General features: G+C 38.9%; 2 protein-coding genes across 3 annotated transcripts in view; both read left to right on the top strand.

The window, feature by feature from the left end:
- The first annotated feature begins 66 nt into the window (after nt 1-66).
- On the top strand, nt 67-11354 carry gabra6a (gamma-aminobutyric acid type A receptor subunit alpha6a). Its single transcript, XM_088431675.1, has 10 exons — nt 67-354; nt 428-534; nt 1616-1683; nt 1986-2206; nt 2820-2902; nt 2971-3114; nt 4505-4657; nt 6110-6360; nt 7745-7992; nt 10305-11354. The coding sequence occupies exons 1-10, from the start codon at nt 305-307 to the stop codon at nt 10324-10326; spliced, it is 1347 nt and encodes a 448-aa protein (XP_088287801.1). The 5' UTR covers nt 67-304; the 3' UTR covers nt 10327-11354.
- Nucleotides 11355-12779: 1425 nt separating this feature from the next.
- Nucleotides 12780-25920, top strand: part of gabrb2a (gamma-aminobutyric acid type A receptor subunit beta2a) — a 46632-nt gene continuing 33491 nt past the window's right edge. The window contains exons 1-3 of one of the 2 annotated variants that reach the window (XM_088431674.1): nt 12780-13018; nt 13119-13219; nt 13457-13524. In XM_088431674.1, coding sequence (XP_088287800.1) covers nt 12945-13018; nt 13119-13219; nt 13457-13524 — 243 coding nt within the window. In that variant the 5' untranslated portion in view covers nt 12780-12944. The remainder of the gene's footprint in view (nt 13019-13118; nt 13220-13456; nt 13525-25920) is intronic. The other variant, XM_088431673.1, reaches the window with a different exon arrangement.

Genomic DNA, 25920 nt, shown 5'->3' with positions numbered 1-25920 from the left:
AAGTTAACACAGAAAATTTGTTGATTTTTAAAAAGCCGTTCAACGCTTTTATTTTTCTTCTGCTCACAGTTTTTTGGCATCATTTTAACTCGTATTTGGAAAACATCCAACACAATACACACTTTGTCTAAAACAGGAGAGGGTTTAGTAATCTGTTAATTGGATTACTTGCGGTTTCCTGATGTCCCCATGGCAAAGCTACAGGTCGCATCGCCATTAACAACTCGGTATTTTAAAAAAAAAGTTAATTATGATTAGATGCTAAAGAAAAATCATCAGCATTTACAACACTTTTATTCTAGCGATGGCCGTCTTTTTCTTGTACTGTATTCTTAACTGTGTATGTGGGTTAAGGTAGGTCCAACATTTGTCAGGTAAACCGTGTCGTATTTTCTTTTGTGATTTTTTGTTGATTTTCTCCTTAAAGTCTCGGCAACGCGAATTCAAATGGGAAGATTTACTCTGACAACATCACTCGCATTCTAGATCGACTTTTGGATGGTTATGACAATCGACTTCGACCTGGATCTGGAGGTAATACTGCCTATATGACCGTAAAATCAGACACGAAATGTTTGTCATAAATTATGCGCCAAACGCAGTGTGGTTGATTAGTTTTAATATTTTTATCTCACGGTTATTGTACTGCTTTTGTGGAGTTTGCTTGTTTTCTCACCCACAATACTTGTCGATGTGTCTGCGTGAAAAAATATTGCCAATAATGTTTTACGCAGCCGCACTAGTCTTAACATGATTTTCTAATAAATATTCATTTTAATTGAGTTAAGTATCAACATCCACTCGTTTTTTATTCACTTCAATGAAGGGGCAGGGCTCAGAAATCAACCAATCACGACTCAGCTTGTGAATGCCACATGACAAAAATCAGAAAACAGGTCAACTGTGATTGGCTGTTTCTTGACCCAAAAGCAACTGCGATTTTCAGTCGACAGCAAGTGACAACATGGCTGCCCTCTGAGATGCATCAAAACACGTACATTTTTATGCGAAATTCATATTCCACAAACACAATATCAACTTAATCCTAAATACATACTAGTATGTCTTTTAAAGAGTCCAAATATTCCATACGGTACTTCAATTATATTTTCACTATTTTTATAAAGCGTTAGTCTAAAGTTGGGTCTAAAATACTGTAGACTGCCACTAAACTATGCATTTAAATATTAACCTGAAAGTGATTGCTTTATGAATAATTTCAACAGAGGTGTCCAAAGTACGACCCGGGGGCCATTTGCAGCTCCCCATCCACCTTTTAGAGGGCCGTGGAAAATACAGTGCTAATATGATATGATATGATCGGCAAGGCCATTCGAAAAAATAAAGGAAAAGGTTTGATGGTCGACAGTACTAGAAGTGTGAGCAAAACATCCTGATTTGGTCCAAATGTAGCAGTTTTTTAAATGATTACATTATATAGACAGTGTTGATGTCATCAATTGCTATAGTAGCTAATTTCCTAAAGCAGTGCTATGGAAGTAGCCATTTTTTGGACTACTTACTCAAAATTATTGAAATAAATATGAATCACCTCAGATTGAATGTCTGGACTCTGGGGAAAAATAGGCTTTGTGATTCATGTTTTGTGTTGCAGGTGGCGTTACTGAGGTGAAAACGGACATTTTTGTCACAAGTTTTGGACCCGTTTCCGATGTCGAGATGGTATGTTATTAATTATGCCATGCAAAAAGCAACACTTAGCTTATTGGGCATCCTGCCTTGAGCGCATCTGATGAGCTCTAATGTGTTTGACCAGCTCTATAACACCATTACTGATGACTTCTGAATCAATATGACACCACGTCAGCGTGCGAGGGCTTCATAGACTCCGTAACGATTATCCCCAATGAGTGACAAGCTACTGTCTTTGCATCGCCTTGAAAGTTCAAATTCAAAGTTTGGTGTTGTTATGCATGAAAACGTGATGAGAGGAGATTGCGGCATGACGGTGCTTTATTTTACAGGAATACACCGCGGACATGTTCTTCCGACAGATGTGGGTCGACGAGAGGCTAAAATTCGAGGGTCCCATTGAAATCTTGCGCTTGAACAACCTCATGGTGGACAAGATCTGGACACCGGACACCTTTTTCCGGAACTCCAAAAAATCAATTTCCCATAACATGACCACGCCTAACAAGCTTTTCCGGATTATGCAAAACGGGACTGTCCTCTACACAATGAGGTGATTATAGTATATATTTATTCGAGAAGGGATGTGATCTTGACGGACTTTTTACCACACAGATTGTTGCTGCGGAAGAATCACGAGTTGCAACTCAATTTTCACATTCGACTATCAATCCGCTGCGCAAGAAAAAAAAACGTAATTCATTACGCTGGGATTTTATTGTAAGGTGCCTATTGCAGGTGTTTAGCGCAGCCTCTTGCATAAATTAGCTGCTAGCTTGCAGCACTCTACAGTGCTCTACTGTATGTCAGCGGCTGGAGAGAGCAGTCAGATTACCTTTCAAGGACATGAGACGAAAATTACTTGCTTTTGGTTCCCGATTGTACTGATCACTTTTGAACAAACCAGGCTGACCCATGTTCTGTGGTTCAGACGTACCTTCGTCTCGATCAAAATGCGTGGGGAGAGAGGGGAGAGAGTTATTGAATATCTCAGTACATATTCGCTTAAATTGCAGTTTTCTGCAACAAATTTAGTCAAATTCTCCTCTCATGGACTCAACCTCTTGAGACATCTTGTTTCGTTCCATTCGTAATATTTTTTTGTATGTGAGCACATTTTTTTTTTTACAATGTCGAAATGATTTGTGTTCAACTTGCCGTTATAGGCTGACAATCAGTTCAGAGTGCCCAATGAATCTTATGGACTTCCCCATGGATGGTCACGCTTGTCCTCTCAGATTTGGAAGCTGTGAGTAATACGGAGTTGAAGGGTCATTCGCAACTGTATCACGTTTTGTTTTAAACTTGTCTTTTCAGATGCCTACACAAGCAGTGAAATCGTTTTCACATGGAGGAAGGGGCCCATAAAGTCTGTCGACTGTCCCAAAGAGTCCATGAGTCTTTTGCAGTACGATCTGGTGGGACAGACCTTGTCCAGTGAGATTTTCAAGTCCAACACAGGTGCACACCGGGGTTATAAGAACTTTAGGATTTTTCAGTAGTTAGTTTTAGATTTAGTTTTGATTTTGATTTATTTTTTTAATTCAGTTCATTTTAAGTAGTTTTCAGCCTGGGCTTGTTCATTTCGATTTTTTAAAAAGACTTTATTTTAACAAATTTTTCGTGTTAGTTTCAGTATTCGGGAACTGCTGGGGTCAGATTCTCAAAAATCAAAATTTATGCCAGGAGAAGCCAAAAATGGCAAGTCGGTTCAACCATTAGGATTGCATTGTGAAAGTTAGCAAGGAATTTTCAATGCTTAAGATTGACAAATTAAGAAAAGAAATGCCCACATGTGTGGATTGATCCATAAGTATACCTTTTTTGAGAAAAACACAAAAAACAAATTCACCAACCAATGCCAATGATATCAAGTTTTTGTCAAGTGCAAGAAAATAAGTTTCAGTATTCATTTTTATTTATTAATTTTAAATGTGGAATATTTGTTAAATGTAAGATAAAAATGGTCAGAAGTATTGTGTAATAAACTACCTTGTATACTGGTAAAAGTAAAATTTTTAGAATTGGAATTTGTGGAATATGAATTAAGACAATTTATTTAGCCATTTTCAGTAGCATATTTTGTCTCATTTGTCCCATTATGTGTGCTCTGGCAATGACCAATCACAGTTCAGTTTGCAAATGTCACATGACCAACTGGTCATTTCTTGTACCTCAAGCGCATGTTGACAGCAAGTTATAAAATGGCTGCCCCCCAAGATGGATCAAAACATGTACATTTTGTTAAATATGGTGATTGTAGCCATTTTTTGGACACATTTTTCACATTCTACTCACAGTTTTTTTTTATAGAAGTCATAACAAAGTGGTGGCATCATGTTAAACTTTGACACGTTGTTACCACCCGGGTGAAATTTCAGCTCCCTCGTGCCTTCTTTCAACACTTTACCGTTGATGTGAAATCCCTTTGGAAAAATACTGCACCAGGGCTAAAGCTATACACATCCAGAGAGGGAAGATGGCGACGTGTGAGCATTTTGTCTTTCTACCAGATGAAGAAGCGTTTCCCCGCTGTGAACCCAGCAGAACGCTGAAGCGGAATAGAGTGGTGATACCCTTTCATCAAAAACAGAACGAGAATCTGCGTGCTGCTTATTTTTGCTCTGTGACAGCATGCCTATGTTTACACAGAGGCGTTGCGCATAATGACGCTGGAGACTCCCCAAATCCTCTCCTACATTTGCAGTACAGTTTTGGTTCCTCTTTGCTCTGTCCCGCCAGCTATTTAGTTTGAAGGGCAGGCAAGGGCATTCATTGTGCGCCGGCTCCACTGCCCCCCCACCCCCACCCCCCCGGGCTGCTCTCCTCACACATGCTGTTTATCTTGCAGGTCACTACTCTGTACAGGTGGTCCATTTCCACCTCCAGAGGAAGCTGGGATACTACCTCATCCAGACATACATTCCACTTATCATGGTTGTCGTGCTGTCGCAAGTCTCTTTCTGGATCAATAAGGAGTCTGTCCCCGCGCGGACGGTCGCCGGTATGTCACCTTTACCGGGACTGCGTGTGTGCATGTTTGATTAGAAAACAAACACAGCCTTGGTAATATCAGGGCCTGACCAATTATTTGGCCGGTATGTACTCGAACCATTTACGGCAGTTGTACACAAGTAACACTGTTATTTATTATACATAAATCCATACTATAACCTTGTATCATGAAAGTTCATTAATTAATCGTTGTTCATTCATCTGTGAAAATGTGTTTATTTTGTCTTCTGTATTCATAATCGTCCTTTGGACAAAAAAAAAAAAAATACTGATAAAATAGATTTTTATTTTCATCCAAGACCTCGACCTTTTATCTAAAACCTTCGATGACTGCAGCCGTAAAACTAACTGTTGAACATGTGATTACTCTTCTTTTTTCTTTAACATTTCTTAACGTTTACAAGAGAAAAATTGGCTGATATTGTTTTGTGTTGATGCTTTAATGCCATTATCTTAGTTTTATATTGTAATGTGATGAAAAAAAGCATCGCGCATTAGATCGAGGCATTTCGTATCAAAGGAAAGCATAAAGAAGACAGTAGGGAGCTGAAATTTCACCCAGATGGCGACAACATGTTAAGTTCAACATGGCACTTCCACTTAGTTATCACACTACCAGGTGTGTGACATCACATGGCTAAAGTACTGTGAGAATACGTGGAAGAAAATGACAACAAATTGGTCAAAGTAACTGCACAAATAGTTGATATCAGCCGAATAAACGATCAGGCTTAAGCAAAAGTTATTTCTCTCTACTGTTCAGTGATGAGGTCATGCAGACACAAATTCCTCACTCAAGATCCTTTGATATGTATTTTTACAGAGGATAAAGAATATATGCCTGAGAGTATTGTCATAGTTTAGGCCTGAGCTACCAAACATACAAGTATTATAACATCAATATAGAAAATGGGTTGCTATGACTTTTGGAGGACCCCCCCCCCCAAAAAAAAAAAAATAAAGAAGAGACAGATGCATACGGCGATATTACTGGGTAATATAGTGGAAGTCATAATAATGACCAGGGATGTTTCCATGTCTGCTAATGCTTGATTTAAAGGGACAGTGTGTAAGATTTAGACCGTTTTTTATTAAAAAGGAACAAACTAAATGATTGTAAATTTCAAAAACTCGCAAGTGAATGTGTTCTTCATGACCCACGGTATGTTTTTAAATATAATCAGAGGTCTAGTTATCATTAAATTATATTACCTGGGGGTGGCACTTCTCCTGAGGTGGCCATGTTTGTTCTAGCTACTGACAATGCTTAATGCAGCACCTGCAGTACCTCCTGCTGTCCATAATGAAAAACGATCTAAATGTTACACATTGTCCCTTTAAATAATGATTTAATAGTAAAAGTGGTGTCATTTTTTTTGTTCCATAATGAACATTTGCAAATGTGTGTAAAAGAGAGACATTTCTATTTATTTTTCATCAGGCATCACCACAGTTCTCACAATGACCACCCTGAGCATCAGCGCCCGCCAGTCCCTCCCCAAAGTGGCCTATGCCACGGCCATGGATTGGTTCATCGCCGTGTGTTTCGCCTTCGTGGCTTCGGCCCTCGTGGAGTTTGCCGCAGTCAACTATTTTGCCACGCTGCAGGCCAACCGCCTGAAGAGGACAAAAGCCCGACAGGACAAGCTTGAGGTTTTAGCCACTGCCAGCGATGACGAAGACACCATTTCGGTAAGTGCAGAACCAAAATTAAAAGGATATGAACTACGAGCTTTAAAAAGCTCATATTTTGTCTATAAATCATTTTGTTGACTAATACCTTTAAAAACACATTTTGCAACTTGCTGTCACCTGAAAATGACATCACATGGGCTCAGGTTATGACCAATCACAGTTCACCAGTTTTCTGGCTTTCTTCATGTGACATTTGCAAGCTGACTCATGATTGGTGGTTACCTGAGCGCATGATGTCATTTTTGTTCAACAAGATGTGGCAAAATGTGTTTTTAAACGTAGTTTTCAAATTATAAAGAAATTATTAAAAAGGTACTTATTTAGCTATTTTCCGCTCAGTATTAAAACTTTTTTTTCCCTCCATAACTGATATGTTACCTACATTATTTTTCCATGCACAATACCTCTAAAAACACATTTTTCTGTTTTACCATTTTATTTTAAAGATGTTATTTGTGCATGGAAACTATTTTAGTTTTTAAATGAATTATAGACAAAATATGAACTGTTTATTGCTGGAAATGACTGCCGAAAAAATTAAGTACAGTATTTTTTAACACTTTGAGCGCAGTTGACGTAAATTACTTTTTTTTATTAGGAATGGTGTGAAAAATGTTTTTAAAAATAAAAAACAAACAGAGAAAATCCGCCAACTATGGCTAGTCAAAATGCTCTTTTTTTTTTTTAAACTAAATGGCTGTCATATAAGGAATTGATGTGGTTTTGGAAACAAAATACTACAATTGGTTATTTTTGTTGATATTCAAATTAATAAACCCAATTATTCATTGATTTAATTATTTTTTTTAATTCAGTTTAAGATTTAGTTTTTGTTCATTTTTGCGAACTAGAATAATCTTGGCACCTAGTAACTTAAAACCATAAGTCGCTTGCTTTTCTAGTCTGCGTTAATTGAAAACATTTTTCTCCTCTGTGGATTAGAGTTGAATGAAGCATGTTAATGATGAACATAAACCTACATTTGTTGTTTGAAAAGGTCTTTTTTTTTCCACCCCACCTCCTCCATTATTCCCATTCCGAGCACACTTCACATTAAATAGTAATATTTTCTTTTCCGCCGTTCTCATCTTTGGCTATATGCTTTATGCTAATACAGTAAGCCACCATGGCATCCTCTTGGGATCCGTCTCACGTGCGGGGCTCATGGTTAGATGTTTTAAAAATAGCCTCAGTGTGAGAAGAACACCAGCACTGCATAATCTGCTAGCATCCTATGGGCATTCATCAAACTACCTGCTGTCTTCTATAAGCATGCTCGCATGCCATTTGAAAAGCTCCCGTGGGAACAAACAATACTACGTGACGCTACTGTGTTATAATCACTGCAATGCCACGCTCACGCCATCTTCCCGCCTCGCAGGAATCCAACACGGACACTCAAGAAGGCCTGAAGAGGAGAAACCACTCCACGTGCCCGAGCGAAGCGACCGATGCGCCGCCCGTGCCCATATTTCTTCAGCAGGGCTCAGCTTTCCCTCAAATCCCACAGCTGGCCGGAACCAGTCCCATTGACAAGTACGCCCGCATTCTCTTCCCCTTGACCTTTGGCCTCTTCAACCTGGTCTATTGGTACATCTACCTGGCCAAGGACACCATGGAAAGAGCCAGGTACACGATAGTCAATCTCTCGAAACAGCTTACACATACAGTACAACAAATGTGACCAATTATCTGTATTTTCTTGTTTAAAAGCATTTTCAGTATTATAAAAATGCTATCATTCTGTTTAGCCGTGTAGTGGCTTGAAAAAGTGCTAACGTCCTGTGAAAAGTGTGCTCAATCACCCGAGCACTCAATGTCAATGTTTCAAAGAAGGCCATATACAAACCTTAGTGATCTATTTTTGCTTTTCAATGAATTTGGGAAGAAGACATTTTGCATCATTCATCAGGCCTGTTAGGAAATTAACGTACTATTATTCTATTCAACGCATGTATTGTTGCATGTATCGTACATGTCCGCTGCCCTTTGAGCCAGATGGGATCAGGGGCAGCGACAGGTCACTAATATTCATGAGCAAAGTGGCAGCACATTGACAGATGAACGGCTTAACCCCAACATGAGTCAGGTAGCGGCACTTTGCTACGGAATATCTTATAAGCTATCCCAACAGACATTTGCCCTTCCTGGTTGGGATTTAACTTCCATCTCACGCACACGTGACATTGGCAGTTGATAGCAAAAGATCTTCTGCGTCAAGAGGAAAACTATACCAACACTTAATAATAATACTTAATTCTACTCAAGTATTCAATCCCAAAAATACATTTAAACCATCTACTCAGTCATGCTGGCAGCCATTTTTAGGTCTTTTACGTCTTGCAAAAGGGAACATTTGCAAGAATATGGTGTCTTAGCTCTTCCTGACAACTTTCTTTACTTAGAAAAGCAGACAGGATTTGTAAATATTCTGCAACAAAAAGCTACACCAGTCAGATCCACTTAGCCAGCTAATGCCGGAAACGTGACTGAGATGATTCGCAAAGCCCATTATCTTTTCATTTACGTTGCTATCCTCTTGTTACCCTCACACGAAAGTATCTTTATATCATATTCATCACTAATTTTTTACTCTACACAAAGATTATTACGCTGTCATTATTTAAGCTTGTATATAACGATGATAATTGCTGGTGTTAGTGGCTAGTGGTCAGGAGCTAGCGGCTACGCGGTTTATTTTGGTAAATATATTTTACTCTAAGAAGAGAGTGCAATTTTTTAAGATTGAGATATTCAGGTCCCCTGCAATCTTACTAGCAAACAAAAGCGGACAGGATTTGTAAACATTCAGCGACAACAAGCTACACATCACTCAGATCCACTTAGTTATCTAGCTCGCTAATGGCGGAAACACAACTCAACTGACTCACAAAGACTGTATCCATATCATTTATGTTAATATTGTCCACTAACACATTAAAACATCTCCAAATCGTGTGTATTACTAATTCTATCCTCTACAAAAGAGATCATTATGCTGTCCTTTCATAAATTTGTATAATATAGCGCTAATTGCTAGTGTTAGGAGCTAGCTGCTACACAATAAATTTAATGGGGAACATGTTACTCGAAAGAGATTATATTTGATCGCATTCTTAATAGAGTAAAATTTAAAAGTAAAATGTACATTTGTAAGAGAGTGAATTAGAGTAAATCCAAACGTTTTAGTTTCACTCTGATTAGACTAAGACCATTTTTTGTCTTTTTAGAGTAAAATGTTCAATTTGAATTTTGTGTAGCAGTGAGCGCTTGTTAGCGTGAAAGTCAGGCAACACCTAAAGGCTTCGGTTAGATGAAAACTGATGCAAAGCAGTCCAAGAAACATTTTCATCCGCAATATTCCAGTACAACATCTTTCCTGACTGTACTTTGTGTTTGTCATGGCTAATATTGAATTAGTCCCAAGAGATTGAAAAATAGGAATGTAATAACACTAGGCGCTGCCTCATTCAAGCCTGCGCGCTTGCTTTTATCATAATAACACATTTACGGCACGACACGTGCCAGCGAATGCATCACACTTTTATATAAGGGTTACCTGAGGGCTGGCAAAACCCCGAACGCTTTCATGAAAACTCTCTTTCTCCGCGGGGACTTGGTCACACAGGCAAATAAATCGGCGCTCACTTTGAACGACGCGTCATAATAAGTGGGCCACTTTTCCAACGCAACCAAGAAAGAGAAGAGCGCCAGAGCGATGTGTTACGTAACGCCCGGGGAGTGCAAATCTGCTCATCATGCTCCTCGTGTTCCTGTCAGAGAATTTTGGGGCTTGTTTTGAGAGCCAGAACGTGGAGAAGAGCTGAATCACATTTTCACATATTTTCACTGCATCACTTTGCTGGAGGAGGCGGTCGGTGCTAAAGAGTCGCTGCACATAGATGAACTAAGCTTGCGTTGTATGTATTCTCGTTTTGCAGGGATGTGGATCCGAGCTCTTAAAAGCAAGAGGACCAGGAACAGGGCACGTGCCAAGCGAGAGACACCCCCCCACCCCCACCCCCCTCCGCTCCACTCTCTCTCGCGCGCTCTCTCTCTTTCTGTGAAGCTCTCAGCATTTGTTCTGCTCTCATCTGACAGAGGAAATGAATCAGAAAGTCATTTATTCTGCTGCCGCGCATCTATTCATTTCACAGGCTGTGACCGCTGCCCACTTGTGTTCTGATCAGTAGGCTGAAGAGCTGCCCTTCACGGGTCTCCGTCGCTATCAAACCCGCCGACCCCCTCGAACCAGACGCCTAGGGGCTCGTTGCGGCACGTGCTGCGCCCCAAGAAGCGTGCATGAAAAAAAAAAAAAAAAAACGAAAAAAAAAAACCGGATGATATCATCTAGGATGGGTGCACCTGCTGGTGATGCAAGAATAAAGCAATGCTTTCAGAAGGCTGCCCTCTACAGGGTCACGGGCCACACTGCAGGCACATCAAAGTCAAACTTCCCTCTTTAGCTGAGAGAATTCATGGTTGAAGATGAGCTTTGCATCTTACCTCTGTCCACGCGTCTCTGTGTGGGGTCGTTTTTTTTTTCCAACTGTTAAAGGCCGCTCCTGAAAACATTGCATAAGGAAGACATATTTATTTGCAATTCTCTCATTAAGGAGGTAACATAAAAATGAGTTCAGCAAGCAGATATATTCGCCACGCTCCAAAAACAGTTGAGGTATAAAATCACCCAAATTGGGTCCAAAAAAAAAGGGACCGATTAACATTTCGGGTTATTTATTCAATCTTACATTTTGGGTTATACGTTTAATCCCAAAATGTTGGCTCAAACTAATTCATTCAGCTCATTTAATGCTCAAAAGTTTGGTCGAATGGTTTTCAAAGAAGTTGATATGAAATTTACCTAAAGTTCAGTATTGTCAAAATGGTGACCGGCTTCTACTTTTCAACTGGCCAAAATTTGCTGATTGAAGTCACCAGCAAAACCAGACTATTATTACATTTTTAAAAAATTAAAAATTAAAATAACACTATTACTGTGTTGAGTGTTATCACTGAATTATGAGGCAGTCTTGTGCCACGAGGCATTCAGACTGAAAGACAAGCTGTAAAGAGAGAGAGAGATTAGGCTAACTGTTAGCTTAGTTCATAACCGAATTGTGATTTATTATTTTTATTGTAATGTAGGGAATGAATTAAAATTGGAAAGACTCTCATCCGGTTGCACCTCTACTTTTTTTTGTGTGATTGACCTCAACAACAGTGCGGCTTTCAGATTGCTTCTATTGGGTCACAGGTGTCAAAATATGAAGTGAGGCATCTTGACTATTATAAGATATTTGCATGTAATGAAAAGAAAAGTTGAGATGAGGTTGTTACAAGAAATTACAGTAAGTCTTAAGTTTTTATTCATTTATATTTTATTTTTTTACCTCCTCGAGCTCCTAGAGTCCTTTTTGGCATTGTGACGTAATTTCCAGTCGACAGCAACTGGCAAAAAGTCCGCCCCTTGAAATGGGTACAAACAGGTGTGCTACTTGATTCATATTTCAAAGACGGTTCAAGTGGACCACAACCAGAACTTTTTAGACCCATCCTACGATTTACCGAGACTTTTTTTTTTAACAACATACCAGGACGTCACATGATCCAACAGTAATCTCTCCTTTGCTTTCTTTTGGACTTAGTGATACGTACTGTACTACTTTTGAAGTCACTCGGGTACCCCGAATTTGAAGTCATGAATGAGATTTTTTTTTTTTTTAACCAAAACTTAAAGTAGCAAGTTTCGGCATAAATCTCCGGCTGTGACAGCTACCTGGCAACTGTAATAAGTGACGCCTCGAGATGCTCACGACACAGGAGTGCATTCAACTGCACTCGGACATTTACTCTTCCGAGAAAAAAAAAGAACTATTATGGATTTTTTTTTAATGAAGTGTTTAACGTTAATGTTGGCATTATTTTATGTTATGTTACATGTGGGATATTGTTACCTACCTGATTTATCTGGCATCAATCGTATAAAGAGAATACCGGCATTTATTTTCCCACTTTAAGCTTTGCGCAAACGCAGGATTAAACGAAATGCATTTCTTGTTTAGACTAATAGGACCACATGGAACATGTTTGAATCGTAATGGACATTTTTTTATGTTTTTGACGTTTATACAGACACTTTTTTTTCCTCGTTTATTTTGAGGATTCTTGATAGAATCCCCATCTTCCACACCTTAAAAAATGACAATTTGTCGTCAGGAAATTGCACATCAACAAATCAATGATAACGACCTGCTTGGCGTGGTGTAAAAAAAAAAATCTTGTAAACGCTTCAGCGCTATTGTTGGACGGAGTTCTTGGCGGGATAAAAAGCAGGATAGATCAGAGGGGTAAAAGCGTTCCTCTTCCGTAGTGTCTTTCTTAAGCGCATACACTTGTGCCTGTCATACATTTTCTTCCTCCGCAATGGAAGCTTCTCATGCACCATCAGCCGTCTCCGCGCTTTGATCTCGGCTGGCCAGTGCGCATGCGCTCCTCACTGGCTCCTCTGCACCGTCTCCGGCAAGTTGGATGTGCGCGCTCCTCACTCTCATCCCGAAACCGCCTCAAAAACTGTTGAGATGGGGAGGATCAGGAAAAACCACTTTGGGATTTTGACTTTTTCCCTGCTCGTCACTTTTGTCTGGACTCAAAGGTAAACTGTTTTCGCGTCGGCGTGTGCTTCATTGCGATGATTACCTTCATTTTTTTCGGGGGGTGGCATGACAACACCTTTTTTCTCCTTTCCTTTTTAGCGTCAAGGATCTGAAAGATCCCAGCAACATGCCTCTGGTCAAGGAGACGGTGGACAGACTGATGAACGGATACGACATTCGATTGAGGCCTGATTTTGGAGGTAAGACCCCTCTTTCCGCGCCCCCACCCCCCTCTTTTAAAAATGCCATCGCGGTGATGACATGGGTCGCAAAATCTGCATTAATTGACATAATGCGGTTAGACAAACGGAACGCGATTAAGTGGTCGATGGGAGACAAGACAACAGTGACGAATAAGTCATCGGCGTGTTGTGTCACGAAGATGAAATTGATATGAGAAGATTTGTCCTCCTTCTAATGGCTGCCTGTCTTTGCAGGTGCACCGGTGGCCGTGGGCATGAACATAGACATAGCCAGCATAGACATGGTCTCCGAAGTCAACATGGTAGGCGCATCTTCACTTCTGCACAAAATCATGTGCATGCATGGCGCAGTTGGAATTGAGCTAATTGGCGATATTTTACATCTGGACGGTGTGTCATGATATTTTGGGGGGGATCTTTTTTTTTTTTTTTTTGCATTTACTCAATGTCGAATTTGCGTGACCGTGTCCATGGACGCGATGCTCGTCTGAGTCCCGCATTTGCAGCTCTGCTCCGTGGCCGCATTTGAATTCCGAACACACACTCAGTGGCGCACTCAGACGCACTGGCACGGCTACGCGCGCTCAGAGCTGTGCGCGTGCGCGCGAGCGTGTGTTTGTGTGAGTGCATCACGTTCTCTTGCTCCACTAGTGTAATTTTGTTGACACGCACACTCTCTTCTCCTTAAGGGCTGGCATGTATTAGAGCATTGGTGGGGAATATAAGGCCCGCGGGCCATTTAGGGCCCAGGGAAATGGTTGATCCGGTCAGGCATGCAATTCTCAAATCATATAAAATCTTAAAGGAACAGTCATTACACGGCCACCATTTCCGCATACAGTGTTAACGTTCCAAAAACATAAGAGAAATCTGTGGAGTAGTTAATTTCTTATTACACATTTTTCATTTGTTTGTATTTATTTAATTACTTCGTTTCTTTGTTTATTGTTCATTAAAATTTTTGGTTTATTATATATAGGCACAGGCCAATAGGTTGGGACCACTTGGTGAAAAAGCACATTTTAGAGGGGAGTGATGTTAAACACGGTGAAGCGTTGTCTGTTCATTTTTTTAATGTTATTTTCTATGTTATACACAGTTTTGAATCACGAAATACAGAGTAAAATGAATAAAATCATTCGTTACACTGCAGAGGTTTATTTTGCTGTTTTCTCAAAATTGGGGTTCATTGAGCTATGGAATTAAAAAATTCGCAGGAAAAAAACAAAATGAGATTTTGACCTTGGGTTTTCGGCACAATGTTTCTCTATGCACAATGAACCAAAAAAAGTACAAAAAATGAAATTCCAACATTTCAGCGAGTGCTCTCATTCTATTGGCCCACTTTTCTTAGGTAGAGAAGAAAAATCCTCTGTTGTAAAGCATGGGACGGTTAAGACATTTCCACATTGTTAAAAATGCCACTTTATAATTTATTTTTCTTCGAAAAGATGATTGACCTTTTGGATGATGAAACTGATTTTACAAAATTAAATTCAGAAGGGGTTTGTCTTTACTGTTTTTGATCAAATTATATAAAAATGACCCATACTTATACGTATATATACAGTTCTAGAAAAAAACAACAACAACATACCACTGAAACTATAAGTTTCTCTGATTCTATTATTTCTCAGTGTATGTTTGCATAAAAGTGTAATTTTCTTTCTTATTATCATTAGAACTACCTACAACTGTAAAGTCACTTTAGTCATTTAATCATATATTTATGCATTTTTAATTGTGAATGTATTTGCTCTCAAGACTATGAAGACTGAAATGGCATAGTTGCTTGCTACATTCCAATTCAGTGTGCTGCCTATGTTGGCCACCAGGAGGCCGTAGTGTAAAATAGAGTCAAGCAGCCACAAGTGAAGAAGAGAACACTTGTTTTTCTTTTTCTGCGTTTTCTTTTCTCAGTAAGTTTTTTTTTTAAATATATATAATACAATGCCTATTGACATTTCTTTTTGCACTGTTTGTTAGCATTAAGCTAAATGAACATTTTTGAAGGCTAGGCAGTGCAGTTAACATTCTCAATTTTTATTTTTCTTTGGTTTGATTTTTAAGTTGGCAATAAACTGTCTTATTGGAGAGGCATTAACACAGTTTGAATGTTTGTTCTTGAACAACAGTTCTTAATGTTGCATGTGCAGTCAAAGTTCAAGCCTTAGCCCTTTTTCATGATTCTTTATTTTGCACAAACTAAGCAAATGTTAGCAGTATGTATGTGAAAGGAAACTCGGAACACCGCGTTTCTCAGGGATTGCCTCCAAATTTGAATCAAGACTGATGGTCTCTTATGTGGTTCAGCAGTTGTTGTTTTGGATGGCAACAGAGTTCAGATTATTGCACAAAGAAGGTTCTCTTCCTGGGAAAAAGGGCTTTCTATTTGAGGGAAGTGTTTTATGTCTTAAGAGGATGATGCACTCAACGACTAATTGGGGCATCGAGGAAAAAAAATCTGTATAACCAAGGCTTGTGTTTGCAGAAGGATTCACAAAATGGCCCAACAAAGGAGAATTGTTATATAATAGCATGAAAATAGTAGGAGGGATTGCAAGTGGTGTTTTCAATTATTCATGGCGCCATTTTTAAGCAAATGGCACCATAGTGTGTTCTGTGGGTTTTGATTTTTGCGCTTTGTCGATCGTTTTTTTTTCTATGATGATGAATTGGATTTTCAAAAATGTCCTTGTTTTTTGTCCATTGTCCAAAATCAAGATTTGTAAAAATCAGATACACTGCAGGAAATACACCTCTCCCTCTCTCTCTCTCTCTCTCTCTCTCTCTCTCTCTCTCTCTCTATATATATATATATATATATATATATATATATATATATATATATATATATATATATATATATATATTTGTTAATGTCTAAATTTTGATGTAATGAATTGATAATCATGCTTTCATATAGGACTACAGAAATCAGAGCATATTTACCGTTTAGAGGCTGAAATTCTGAGGATTTTGACCATTTGAATTAAGGCATTCAATTTTAATTTATGGTTCATTTGTCTTTTATTTGCAAATAATTAAGATCAAAACATTTACGCATGATAAATGTCATAGTATTTATTTTAATACAGATTGCCTTGTTGCTTTCAACTGGTGGTTTAATGTAATAAGATGATTAAAAATAGAATTAATCTGATTTTTAAAAATACAATTTACATGGCTTTATTAAATGACATTAATTTAACGTAGACTAAGTTAATTATAATTCACTTACAGGTTTTGTGCATTATACATCAGACAATAGCTCAAATTTTTGAATATAGTTGTCCACCGTAAAAGCAAACGTTTTATTTTAACTGTACACAAGGCTAATCGGTGTTTTCATGGAAGGCAACAGAAATGGGATAACATTATTTTTTATTAACAATGTGAAAATCGGAACATTTAGACCATTTTCAATCAATCGATTATCAGAAATATTGATTGATAATAATAATAATAATATCCGTTCAATATTTGATCAATGTATTCCCATTTGCATTCACTAAAATTTAGAAAGAGGATTTAAAAAATCATATTAAATGGTATTGTGGGTAAAAAATATCGTTTAGCCCTGGCATCTGTCCAACTTATGAAAAAAGTGCACTGATGATTATTTTCTTCGCTACACGGAGACAGATTTTTACGTGAGCTGGCTAAATGAAGGGTCCGAGATGAGCAAAACGTTTTACTCCGGTGGAAGATGCAAGCCACAGCGTAAGTGCCTTGGGGGTCCGGGGGAGATTTGAAATAGAAACCCCTTCACTGGTTTTTCACCTCCCGCCTCCATCTTTTGCCTCCCACCGCTTTGACTTGGATCCCTGGCTGTGACTCTGGGCTCCGCATCCATGTAATCCACCTCTGCTTTGCTCTTACTTAAGAACCACGCGCCCATGCGAGCATTCATGTGGAAAAAAAAAAAAACACTGCTTCATACATCCGTGTGTGGAGCCCAGCACAAAACTGTGCTCCGGCGCTGAATGGTGACTGACGTCACGCAGCACACCCCCCCGGGCCATGACGAAGAATTCGCCTTGTGAAAAGCCCGCCACATCTGTCTCCAATCTGACACGGCAACGTTTCCGCTCAAACTCAGCCGCGCCACTTACGTAACGGGTCACGGCATCCTCCTCCTCGCTTTGCATGGAGGAGATCAAAGCAGCTGATGGGATCGATCTGTTTGAAATCCATGATATCAGCGGTGCCTGCGGGATTGTGGGAATTGAAGTTGGTGGCACCCGTTCGATGCAGGGCCACTTTGATCTTGCTCATCTTGTCAGGATGCTTTAAAACAAAAAAAAAAACAACACAAGCAGGTGAAGGTTGTTCCTCTTGTTCTCTGCACTGGTAGTGGTCGTTGAGGGCTGCGCCACTGTGGGAGTGGTCGCGGTCAACTTCAAACCTGGCTAAACAAAGTGGCTTCTTTCATTCTTTCTCAATGCTTGATCATTCATGTGGCTCCCTCTTTAAGCAATTCCGCCCAGCGGGATGTTAAGTGAGTACAGTACCAGCCATTTTAGATTGACCTTTAGTGTGATATTTGAAAAATTGTTACATATATATCATTAAGTACCTGCTTTTGAATGTCCAGACTATAAAAAAATGTATAAAAAACATCTTCGGGATTAAATGAATTTTAAAAATGGTCATAATTAAATGAGTTGGAGGGTATGTAGTAATACAATGCAGGTCAAAAGCTTGGAAATGCCATCATTGCATATTCATAAATATGACCAAAGCTACGGCTGTGCCATAGCTAATCAAATTATATTCATGCTAAGTCTAACCAAATCCAACTTTTACATTTTAAAATCGTGATGTCCTTGAATCATACCACATGTAGAGAACTGAAACATTTTTTCAATTCATTTTTTTCAACACATTTACAGTACCAGTCAGAATTTTTGAAACACCTTCTAATTCAATGCTATTTTATTATTTAAAAAAATAATATCTGGATTTGAGATTATTTCCGCAGTCAATTGACATTATGGAGAAATATTGATGGAATTAATTGAAAAAAATGTAAATAAAACCCGAGATCAGTTTCCCCCAGCGCCTGTCAACAAATATGTTCCCAGATTTAGATTTTTCATAGGAGGCAATTTCTGCCCTTATAACATTTTGGCACATATTGGTTGTTTTCTCATTTGACTTTATGATGTGGATGATATTTTATGACCTGGAACGACTTCCATTCAGCCATTCAAGATTTCACTAATTCATTGACGGGACTAACTCCACATCTTCACATCACGGCCTCACAACAACTGAATAATGATGAAGCAAAATGGAGGCCGTGTGAAAGAAGCGTCGGCCTGTGTGATGGCCCGTCATCGTAGCAGTGAGCCAGTTGTGAACAGCTGCCCGCTCATCTAATTAAAGATCCGAACGCCTCTGGTGGAGAATGAACTCAACATTTTGGTTGAGCTCCGTGAAGTCGCCGCCTCGTTTTGGAGTGAAACTGGAATTTGTTATACAGCTCAAAACATAAAATGGACACTTTAACATGTAGCGTAAATCTTGCCTTATCTTATTCCTTGCTGTTTAATAGAGCCCGCGTGGGTTCTCTCCGGCTTCCTCCCACTCCCCAAAAACAAGCATGGCAAAAACTTTGCTGTTAATGGGGGGTGTCAACCCCCCGCGAAGTCTGAAACCCGCGAAGGAGGGTATCAGTTCCTAGATTTCTATGTACGCCCCAATATAGCCGCAGTAACCATAAACAATCCGTTTTTTTTTGCGTATTTTATTTCCTTTCTCCTATTATTTAACATTACATTATCCTTATTAACATTATTGTATATTAATTAAATAACTAATATTACTTAGTTCGTTGAGAATTTGTTCTCAGGACTGGTTATCTGCACCAAGACTCCGGTGAGAGAGTACGCACGTCATCAGGTTGAACTTCACATTTGTTTTGGCTCATGTATGGTGTATCATGTAGTATCTGTTGAATAATAAATCAACAACAATGTTAAAGTCAGTAAACTAACATATAAACACTTGCCGAACTTTAATCTATGAATTTGCTGTATTTTTAGCCGACATTTGCGGGTTAGCAACAACTAACAACAACTACTAACTATAAAGTGCAACCTCTACACAAACGAACACATAAACAGAATAAACACTCATCGCTTACTAAACATAGGCAGTAGCGTGCGTTATCAACATAAATGATAATAAACTATAAATAAGAGCTTACGTTGTCATTCACTACATCACAGTTACGAGCCGAATGACGCGCAGAAGACGTAAAACAGGAAACGGAAATGCAACAGGACCCGACAAATTAAAAGCATACATTTCAAAATAAGATAACAAACTTCACGAACTCTAACGCTTGAAAAATTCGTAACATAGTTATTAACTAATCTTACACTATTATTTGATGAATGCAGTACTGTACAATGTACGTTTTTGCTTTTTTCAATTTGTTTCCATTTTTGCGCATTTTTTAAATTATTTTTTTGTTTTGAAATATTTTTAATTTTTCCAGCAAAAACCTGCGAAGTACTGAGACCTCGATATCTGAGACCGGGAAGTAGTAGGGATCACTGTATTGCCTTAAGTCTTTTTCTTCATGAATAAGGAAGTAGCCTGCTAGCTAACAAACCACCAAAGAAGATTCCTTTTTTTTGCCTTTTGTGATGCACAGTCATGGCCCGTTGAGGCTCAAAGGTCAGTCGTGTTGTGGGCTGGTAAGAACGTGCTGGTCAAGGCAGCACTGTGCTAGCCTGACATTACAAATGTGCTACTTGAGAGAAGAGTCCTCCGAGTCTTAGGTGTGACCACACATCCATGCTGGCAAACTGTGATATCATAGCCGAGACACCCCCCATTCGCCATGTATCTCACCATGTTCCTCCCTCCTTCTCGCTCTCTAGCTATCACTCATCCTCTTCACTTAGTAGCTGAAATTACATTTGTACATTGCACTTTGTTTTTTGCCGGTGTTGAGGACTGTACTATGAATTGTTTTTGAATTCTTTGTTACCTGGTTCTCAAATTTAACATAGCATAAAAGTCAAGCTGATGCTAGCCAAGTGTAAATACAGGTGTGCTCATATGTTTAATACCTTATGTGTATGTACGAAGGTATTATTTTGCGTTTTTATTAGCCAGCTCCCAATGTTAGCAAAGCTATGAAACATGTTGTTTTGACAACATAAAAGTCACACTAACACAAGACAAGATGTGACAAACATTTTTTTTTTTTTTGTCAGAACGCATTCAAGTTCAAATTATATACAATTGTGCTCATATGTTTACCTACCTGAGTTGATCAGGTTTTGTTACTTGGTTCTCAAAGTTAACATAGCGTAAAAGTCAAGCTGACGCAAGCCAAATGTACGTCCAGATGGGCTCATAAGTTTGCATACCCTACGGTATGTACAATTGTATGATGAACTAGTTTAGCTTTTTTTTTTTTTTTTTTTAATTACCCAGTTCACAAAGTTAGCATAGCTATGAATCCTATTGTTTTGATATTATGAAAGTCAAACTAACACAAGCAAAGCCACGACAGACCTGGTGAGTATGCTCAAAAATATTATGAATCAATTCAATTTTTATTACCTGGTTCACAATGTTGGCATAGCTGTGAATTGTTGTTTCGATGGCATTGTTTTGATAGCATAAGTCAAGCTAGTCAAGCTAAAACAAGTCAAAGTGCAACGTACTGTGACATCGTATTTTTTGTTCTTCGTCAAAGCACTTAAAAAAAATCATATACACAGTTGCGCTCATGTTTACCTACCCTAGACAACTGTATTATGAAATTAGTTTAACGTTTTTGTTTACTTGTTCCTCAACATAAAAAGTCAAGCTAATGCTAGCCAAATGTAAGTACAAGTGTAGAACAGTACAAGTGGTCATAAGTTTTTATACCTTATGGATTCATACAAAGGTATTATTAATTAGATTAGCATTTTTTATTGCCCAGTTCACACTATTAGCATAACAATGATGTGATAGCCTAAAAAAAGTGACAGATTTTTTGTTTAAGTCGATAAGGGATAGGGTTATTTTTTAACATTTCACACAATTACCTTAGCTTTGAAGCACATTGTTTTGCTAGCATAGACATTTTGATAGCATATGTCAAGCTAATACGTGTGACTTTTTTTTTTACTCTGGGTTTTATTATAAATTACTTCAGCATTTTGTTTGTTGACCAGTTCCAAATGTTAACATAGCTTTAAAAAACATTGTTATGTTATCATAAAAGTAGCTAATGCTAGCCAGCATGTGACATAACATTTTTTTCTCTCGTGTCAGAGCACTTTTAAGTTAAAAAGAACACTTGTTTGTTGAACACTTTTCAACAAAACCAAGGCTGTTGCGAAATACAAATGTGATCGGAAATTCTGACAGGTTTCCTCCACAGCCAGCCCTGCATGATCCAAATGTGCATGAGAAATGCAGCGCACGCAGCCATTGCGGCTGATTAATACAAGCAACGCGTCCGTGTTGCATTTTCATCTCGCAACACTTTGCCTGGCTGGAATTAGGCTGCCCTCCTCCCCCGTACCCCCTCCTCATCCTACTTGTTAATTACATGTAAAATACCTGCGCTCGCCGCCTGCAATATAATACTCCTCTCTGAATGTTAATTAGCTGCCTGCGAATTAAAAGATTTAAACAAACCAGCTGCGGTGGCTTCCACGACGGAGGAATTAGCGGGGCATAGCACCGTCACTACACCGACGTTAGTAAGAGAACGTGGCCGTCACGTGACCGGGCATTAAAAACATAACGGCGTGTCGTCATGATATGCATTCGCCGCCTGCGTTTGTGTGAATTAACAACAGTTTCAATCCCGTTTCTCCAAACGGATCCTGCTCCCATTTTATTTTCAGCGTGTGGAAAATAAGCTTGTGTTATTTTTATTCAGTGTTGCCATGACAACACAGCCTCTTTCTCTTTTTTTTTTGCTGCTGAATCCGAGGAAGTCAAGTGAAGAAAACATCTTTCTAACATTTATGAATATAAACGTTAGAAAGAAGGAGATGTGTGTATTTTTTTGGTACATTGAAAAAAATTTTTTTATAACTTTTTCATCACAGTAACCAAAAATGATATAAAATTTTACTCTACTGCTATAAGTTAAATGACATTTCACATTGAGATGTAGGTCAGGGGTGTCCAAACCATGGTCCAGGCGCCATTTAAAAGTGCCTAGATCATGGTAATTTTTGGACTATTTTCCACAGTTATTGTGCATATTAATTACACGTTGTGTATGTTTCAGCCATTGGCGATTTATTTCCATATTAGATATGAGTTTTATGGTACAGTTATTTATAAGCAGACAGTGAAACATCTTGTTTACTGAAGCTGCACCTCCCACCGTATTGCTGCCTTGCCCCTTTCATGACTTTGTTGAATGTCCTTCGGCCACGAACCATCTATCCATCCATCATCTTGACTGCTTGCCCAGAAGGAGCCAAAACAGGCGTTTTACTGACATTAAACTAAAAATAAGTTTCAAGTGACTGTGCTTACATAGAGACGTTCCTTCTATCCAATTGGTCCTGTGGGAAACTAGTATTCATAACAAAAGTAATGTCCTCAGGAAAATTACTTACGACTGGCATTGATTGTCCAAATACACATTTTTGCCACTTGGATGTTTTGGACAGTAAAACTTTGTAACTAATCTTCCAAAAATGTGAACTCCCATGATACAGACACTTTAAGCGGGCTGTAGCATATTCTAAAAATAAAATTTGCTACTAATAAGTTTGTTCCATATTCTGTAGAGCTTTTCTTGATGCACAAAGCTGAAAATTAACTATTTACAATGTTTCACTTCATAACACTGAAGTGACTCAAGGTAATTAATTTTTAAAGACAAAATGGTTTCCTCCACTTTTGGCTCTGTGTCAAGGTTTAAAACATAACAATAATAACGAATGATTCCAAAGTAATAATTGTGTGCTTACTATATTGCTGCTTTTTTTTTTTTTTTTGGTTTTTGGTTGATATTTTCCAATGGTTAACATGGTCTCTGACAACCCCAAAATCTTTTAGATAACCCCAAACTATTAGCCTTATTTGAAGAATCTTATTAATGTCATTGTATTTTTATACCACTGAATCCCTGAAAGCGATGGCATATGCATGTTTGTCATTTGTGCCTGTATGATGTTATTATACTGCCCCCAGTGGACAAGTGTAATGATGAGTATATTTTTCTGTGAAATTCACTATTACAGAGTGCCATTTTGTTTCATGTAAACACATTACTAAAATATATATTTATTTGTAATAGTTATTATTATTTATTTTGATGATATGTATTATGATGATAACATGGTATCAGCAATGGGAAACTGAGCATCCAGATGATAGCGATTCCACTGTGCCGACATATGGAATCCCCAGCAAGCACGCAGCAGCTTGATTAATTGCATGAGTGAAATACAATGAAAGAAACTACTGTATTATTAAATGAATCTTTTCGATGATCATTGATTTAATGTAATTTTCTGACTATCCGTCATTGCTGTCCCAGATGATGCCTTAATTACAAAAAGTAGCTTATTTTGTGTCTCTTCGACTGCTCCATTGACTCCACTGAGCTCTCCAGCCAGCGCTAAGTTACGAATGGCAGCTGCAGGACAAAGTCATTAGTTATGCTAAGTGGACGCGCAGATTAATATGGTCAGAAGCATAATTATAGCAAAAGAACAACACTTAATCCCGGGGCTTTCTTCCATGCAAACTGGGCTTTTCCGCTTTATATTTAATCCGTGGAGACTGGGCCTTGTTTGTAAATATTAAGTATTGTAGGTCTGTGACGCATGACTTCAGCCATTATTACATTCCCGAACAATGCCGTATATGATGATATTATCCATCCATCCATTTACTGAACTGCTTATCCTCATTAGGGTCATGTCATCCACTCATATATACAGTCCCAGTTGAAGGTTTGTAAACTCAGTTGTTTGTAAATTGAAATGCCTCCAACCACATTAAGAGGACAAGAAATTGTCGCTCTTAAATTTTGATCATGCACAGCACTGTGCAATGAAAGTTAGACATCCACATCATAACGATGATTGAGGACATACCAAGATGTGCAAACCAAGATGTGCAAAAATAGTTTCAAGGTGTCTACTTTAAAGACAATAAATCATAAAACATGTTTTGTTTTGTTTTAATTAACACACACACACACACACACATATATATATATATATATATAAAACTCACTCCCTGTGTCTGGTGCAGAGACAAAAAAGTCTGTCAGTGGTTGGTAGTCAGACGTCTCCATTAAAGGCCTTTAATGTGTTGATGACTTCCTTAATGATTCTGTCAGGCACTTTCTCCAGTGAAGCTAAGTGGCTGAAAAACAGCTCGTTGACTGCAAACGCAAAAGAATCATACGAGCATCATCAGGTCCCTCAGGGTTAGGGGAAGGGCGAGTGGGCGGGAAATTCTTCAGAATGCCCTTATATTTAATTTGTAGTCTGCATGTAAGCATATACACATAGCACAGTTGAATGAACACATTGGGAATGGCTGAAATCTGTTTTGATAGCGTCAATAACAGTGGTTGGTTCCTTAACATGAGAGTGCTAAAACGTACTCTTGTTTTGGTACCTGTCACCAAAAGCTCTATTTTTATCGGATATTTGTGGATATTTTCAGGGACGTGCTTAGCGGAGTGACAATTTTGTGGCAGAAAATTTTAATCTATCTGTAATCTGTACTCATCTGTGAAAATACCACCACTCCGTGTAGAGATAAACTGAGAACGCTTAATCCTTAAACCTTTTTGGTGACAAAATATTGCAGCAGTTCACAGTGACTAGATTTGGTTAACAGTTTCTAGGTAAAACCAATTCATCCCTACTGTCGACTAAACCAAGCTGTACATGTTGTTGCAACGGAGCAGGACGCCGTTCCGCCATGAAAAGTCAGCGAGTGCATTATAAGGGGAGCCTTCAAATCCGTGCACCATAAATGCGTGTTCATTGGCACTTCCCTGCCGTATCGTCTGTGACGGCTGATGTAGTCGTAATGGAGGTCTCGTAACAACAGTCGCCTGTCAGATTTCTCAGCCAAACACAAACATAGTCGTTGTCAATCTGTCAGACTCCTAATGGGGGGTTGTTAGCCCCACAAACACGACTGTCGCTGTGCAAGCAGCCTTGATGCGTTCCAAAGCGGCTGCACCCTCCCGGCTGCATAAATGCAGCCGGGGGTGTTGTCATGCTTCTTTTTTATTCAATGCTCTCCACTCGGCAAGATGTCTCCCTCGCTGGTGCTCACTGAGCCGTCTGCGTCACGTTAATGGAGTTTGTGACAAGGAGAGTGAAGGTCGCGCCGCCAAAACCGCACTCCTACATGGGATCTCGGTTATCTGCGGCGTTTTTGGGACGATGCGTGCTGCGGCGCCATTCTCACCTGCCTCCTTCTCCCTCCACCGCACGCGCTCTATCTTTTATGCCGGCACTCAGCTCGGAATACATTAAAGTCCATTTTTTTTCGATTTGTTTAGAAAAGGCTTTGAATCATCGAGTAGATTAATCAAAATTGAGATTCTTGGGCTGAATGCAAAACTGTTATGTTTGGCATACAAGTAATACCCTGAAAAAAACATTCCGACTGTAAAACATGGTGGTGGCAGCATCATGGTCTAGTGCTGCTTTTCTTCAGCGGGAACAATAGGAAGA

This window comes from Hippichthys cyanospilos, chromosome 13, assembly GCF_059441005.1.
Source record: "Hippichthys cyanospilos isolate Australia breed blue-spotted pipefish chromosome 13, RoL_Hcya_1.0, whole genome shotgun sequence".
In the NCBI taxonomy this organism is placed as follows: domain Eukaryota; kingdom Metazoa; phylum Chordata; class Actinopteri; order Syngnathiformes; family Syngnathidae; genus Hippichthys; species Hippichthys cyanospilos.
The sequence above is the reverse complement of the archived record's forward strand: the minus strand, read 5'-3'. Positions and strand labels throughout refer to the sequence as shown.

What these genes read in the sequence shown, in the direction of transcription:
- gabra6a (XM_088431675.1), top strand. Translation starts at nt 305, where the DNA reads ATGGCCGTCTTTTTCTTGTACTGTATTCTTAACTGTGTATGTGGGTTA. An exon ending in AACTGTGTATGTGGGTTAAG is followed by an intron (nt 355 to 427) that starts GTAGGTCCAACA and finishes TTCTCCTTAAAG; the next exon opens with TCTCGGCAACGCGAATTCAA. An exon ending in ACTTCGACCTGGATCTGGAG is followed by an intron (nt 535 to 1,615) that starts GTAATACTGCCT and finishes TTTGTGTTGCAG; the next exon opens with GTGGCGTTACTGAGGTGAAA.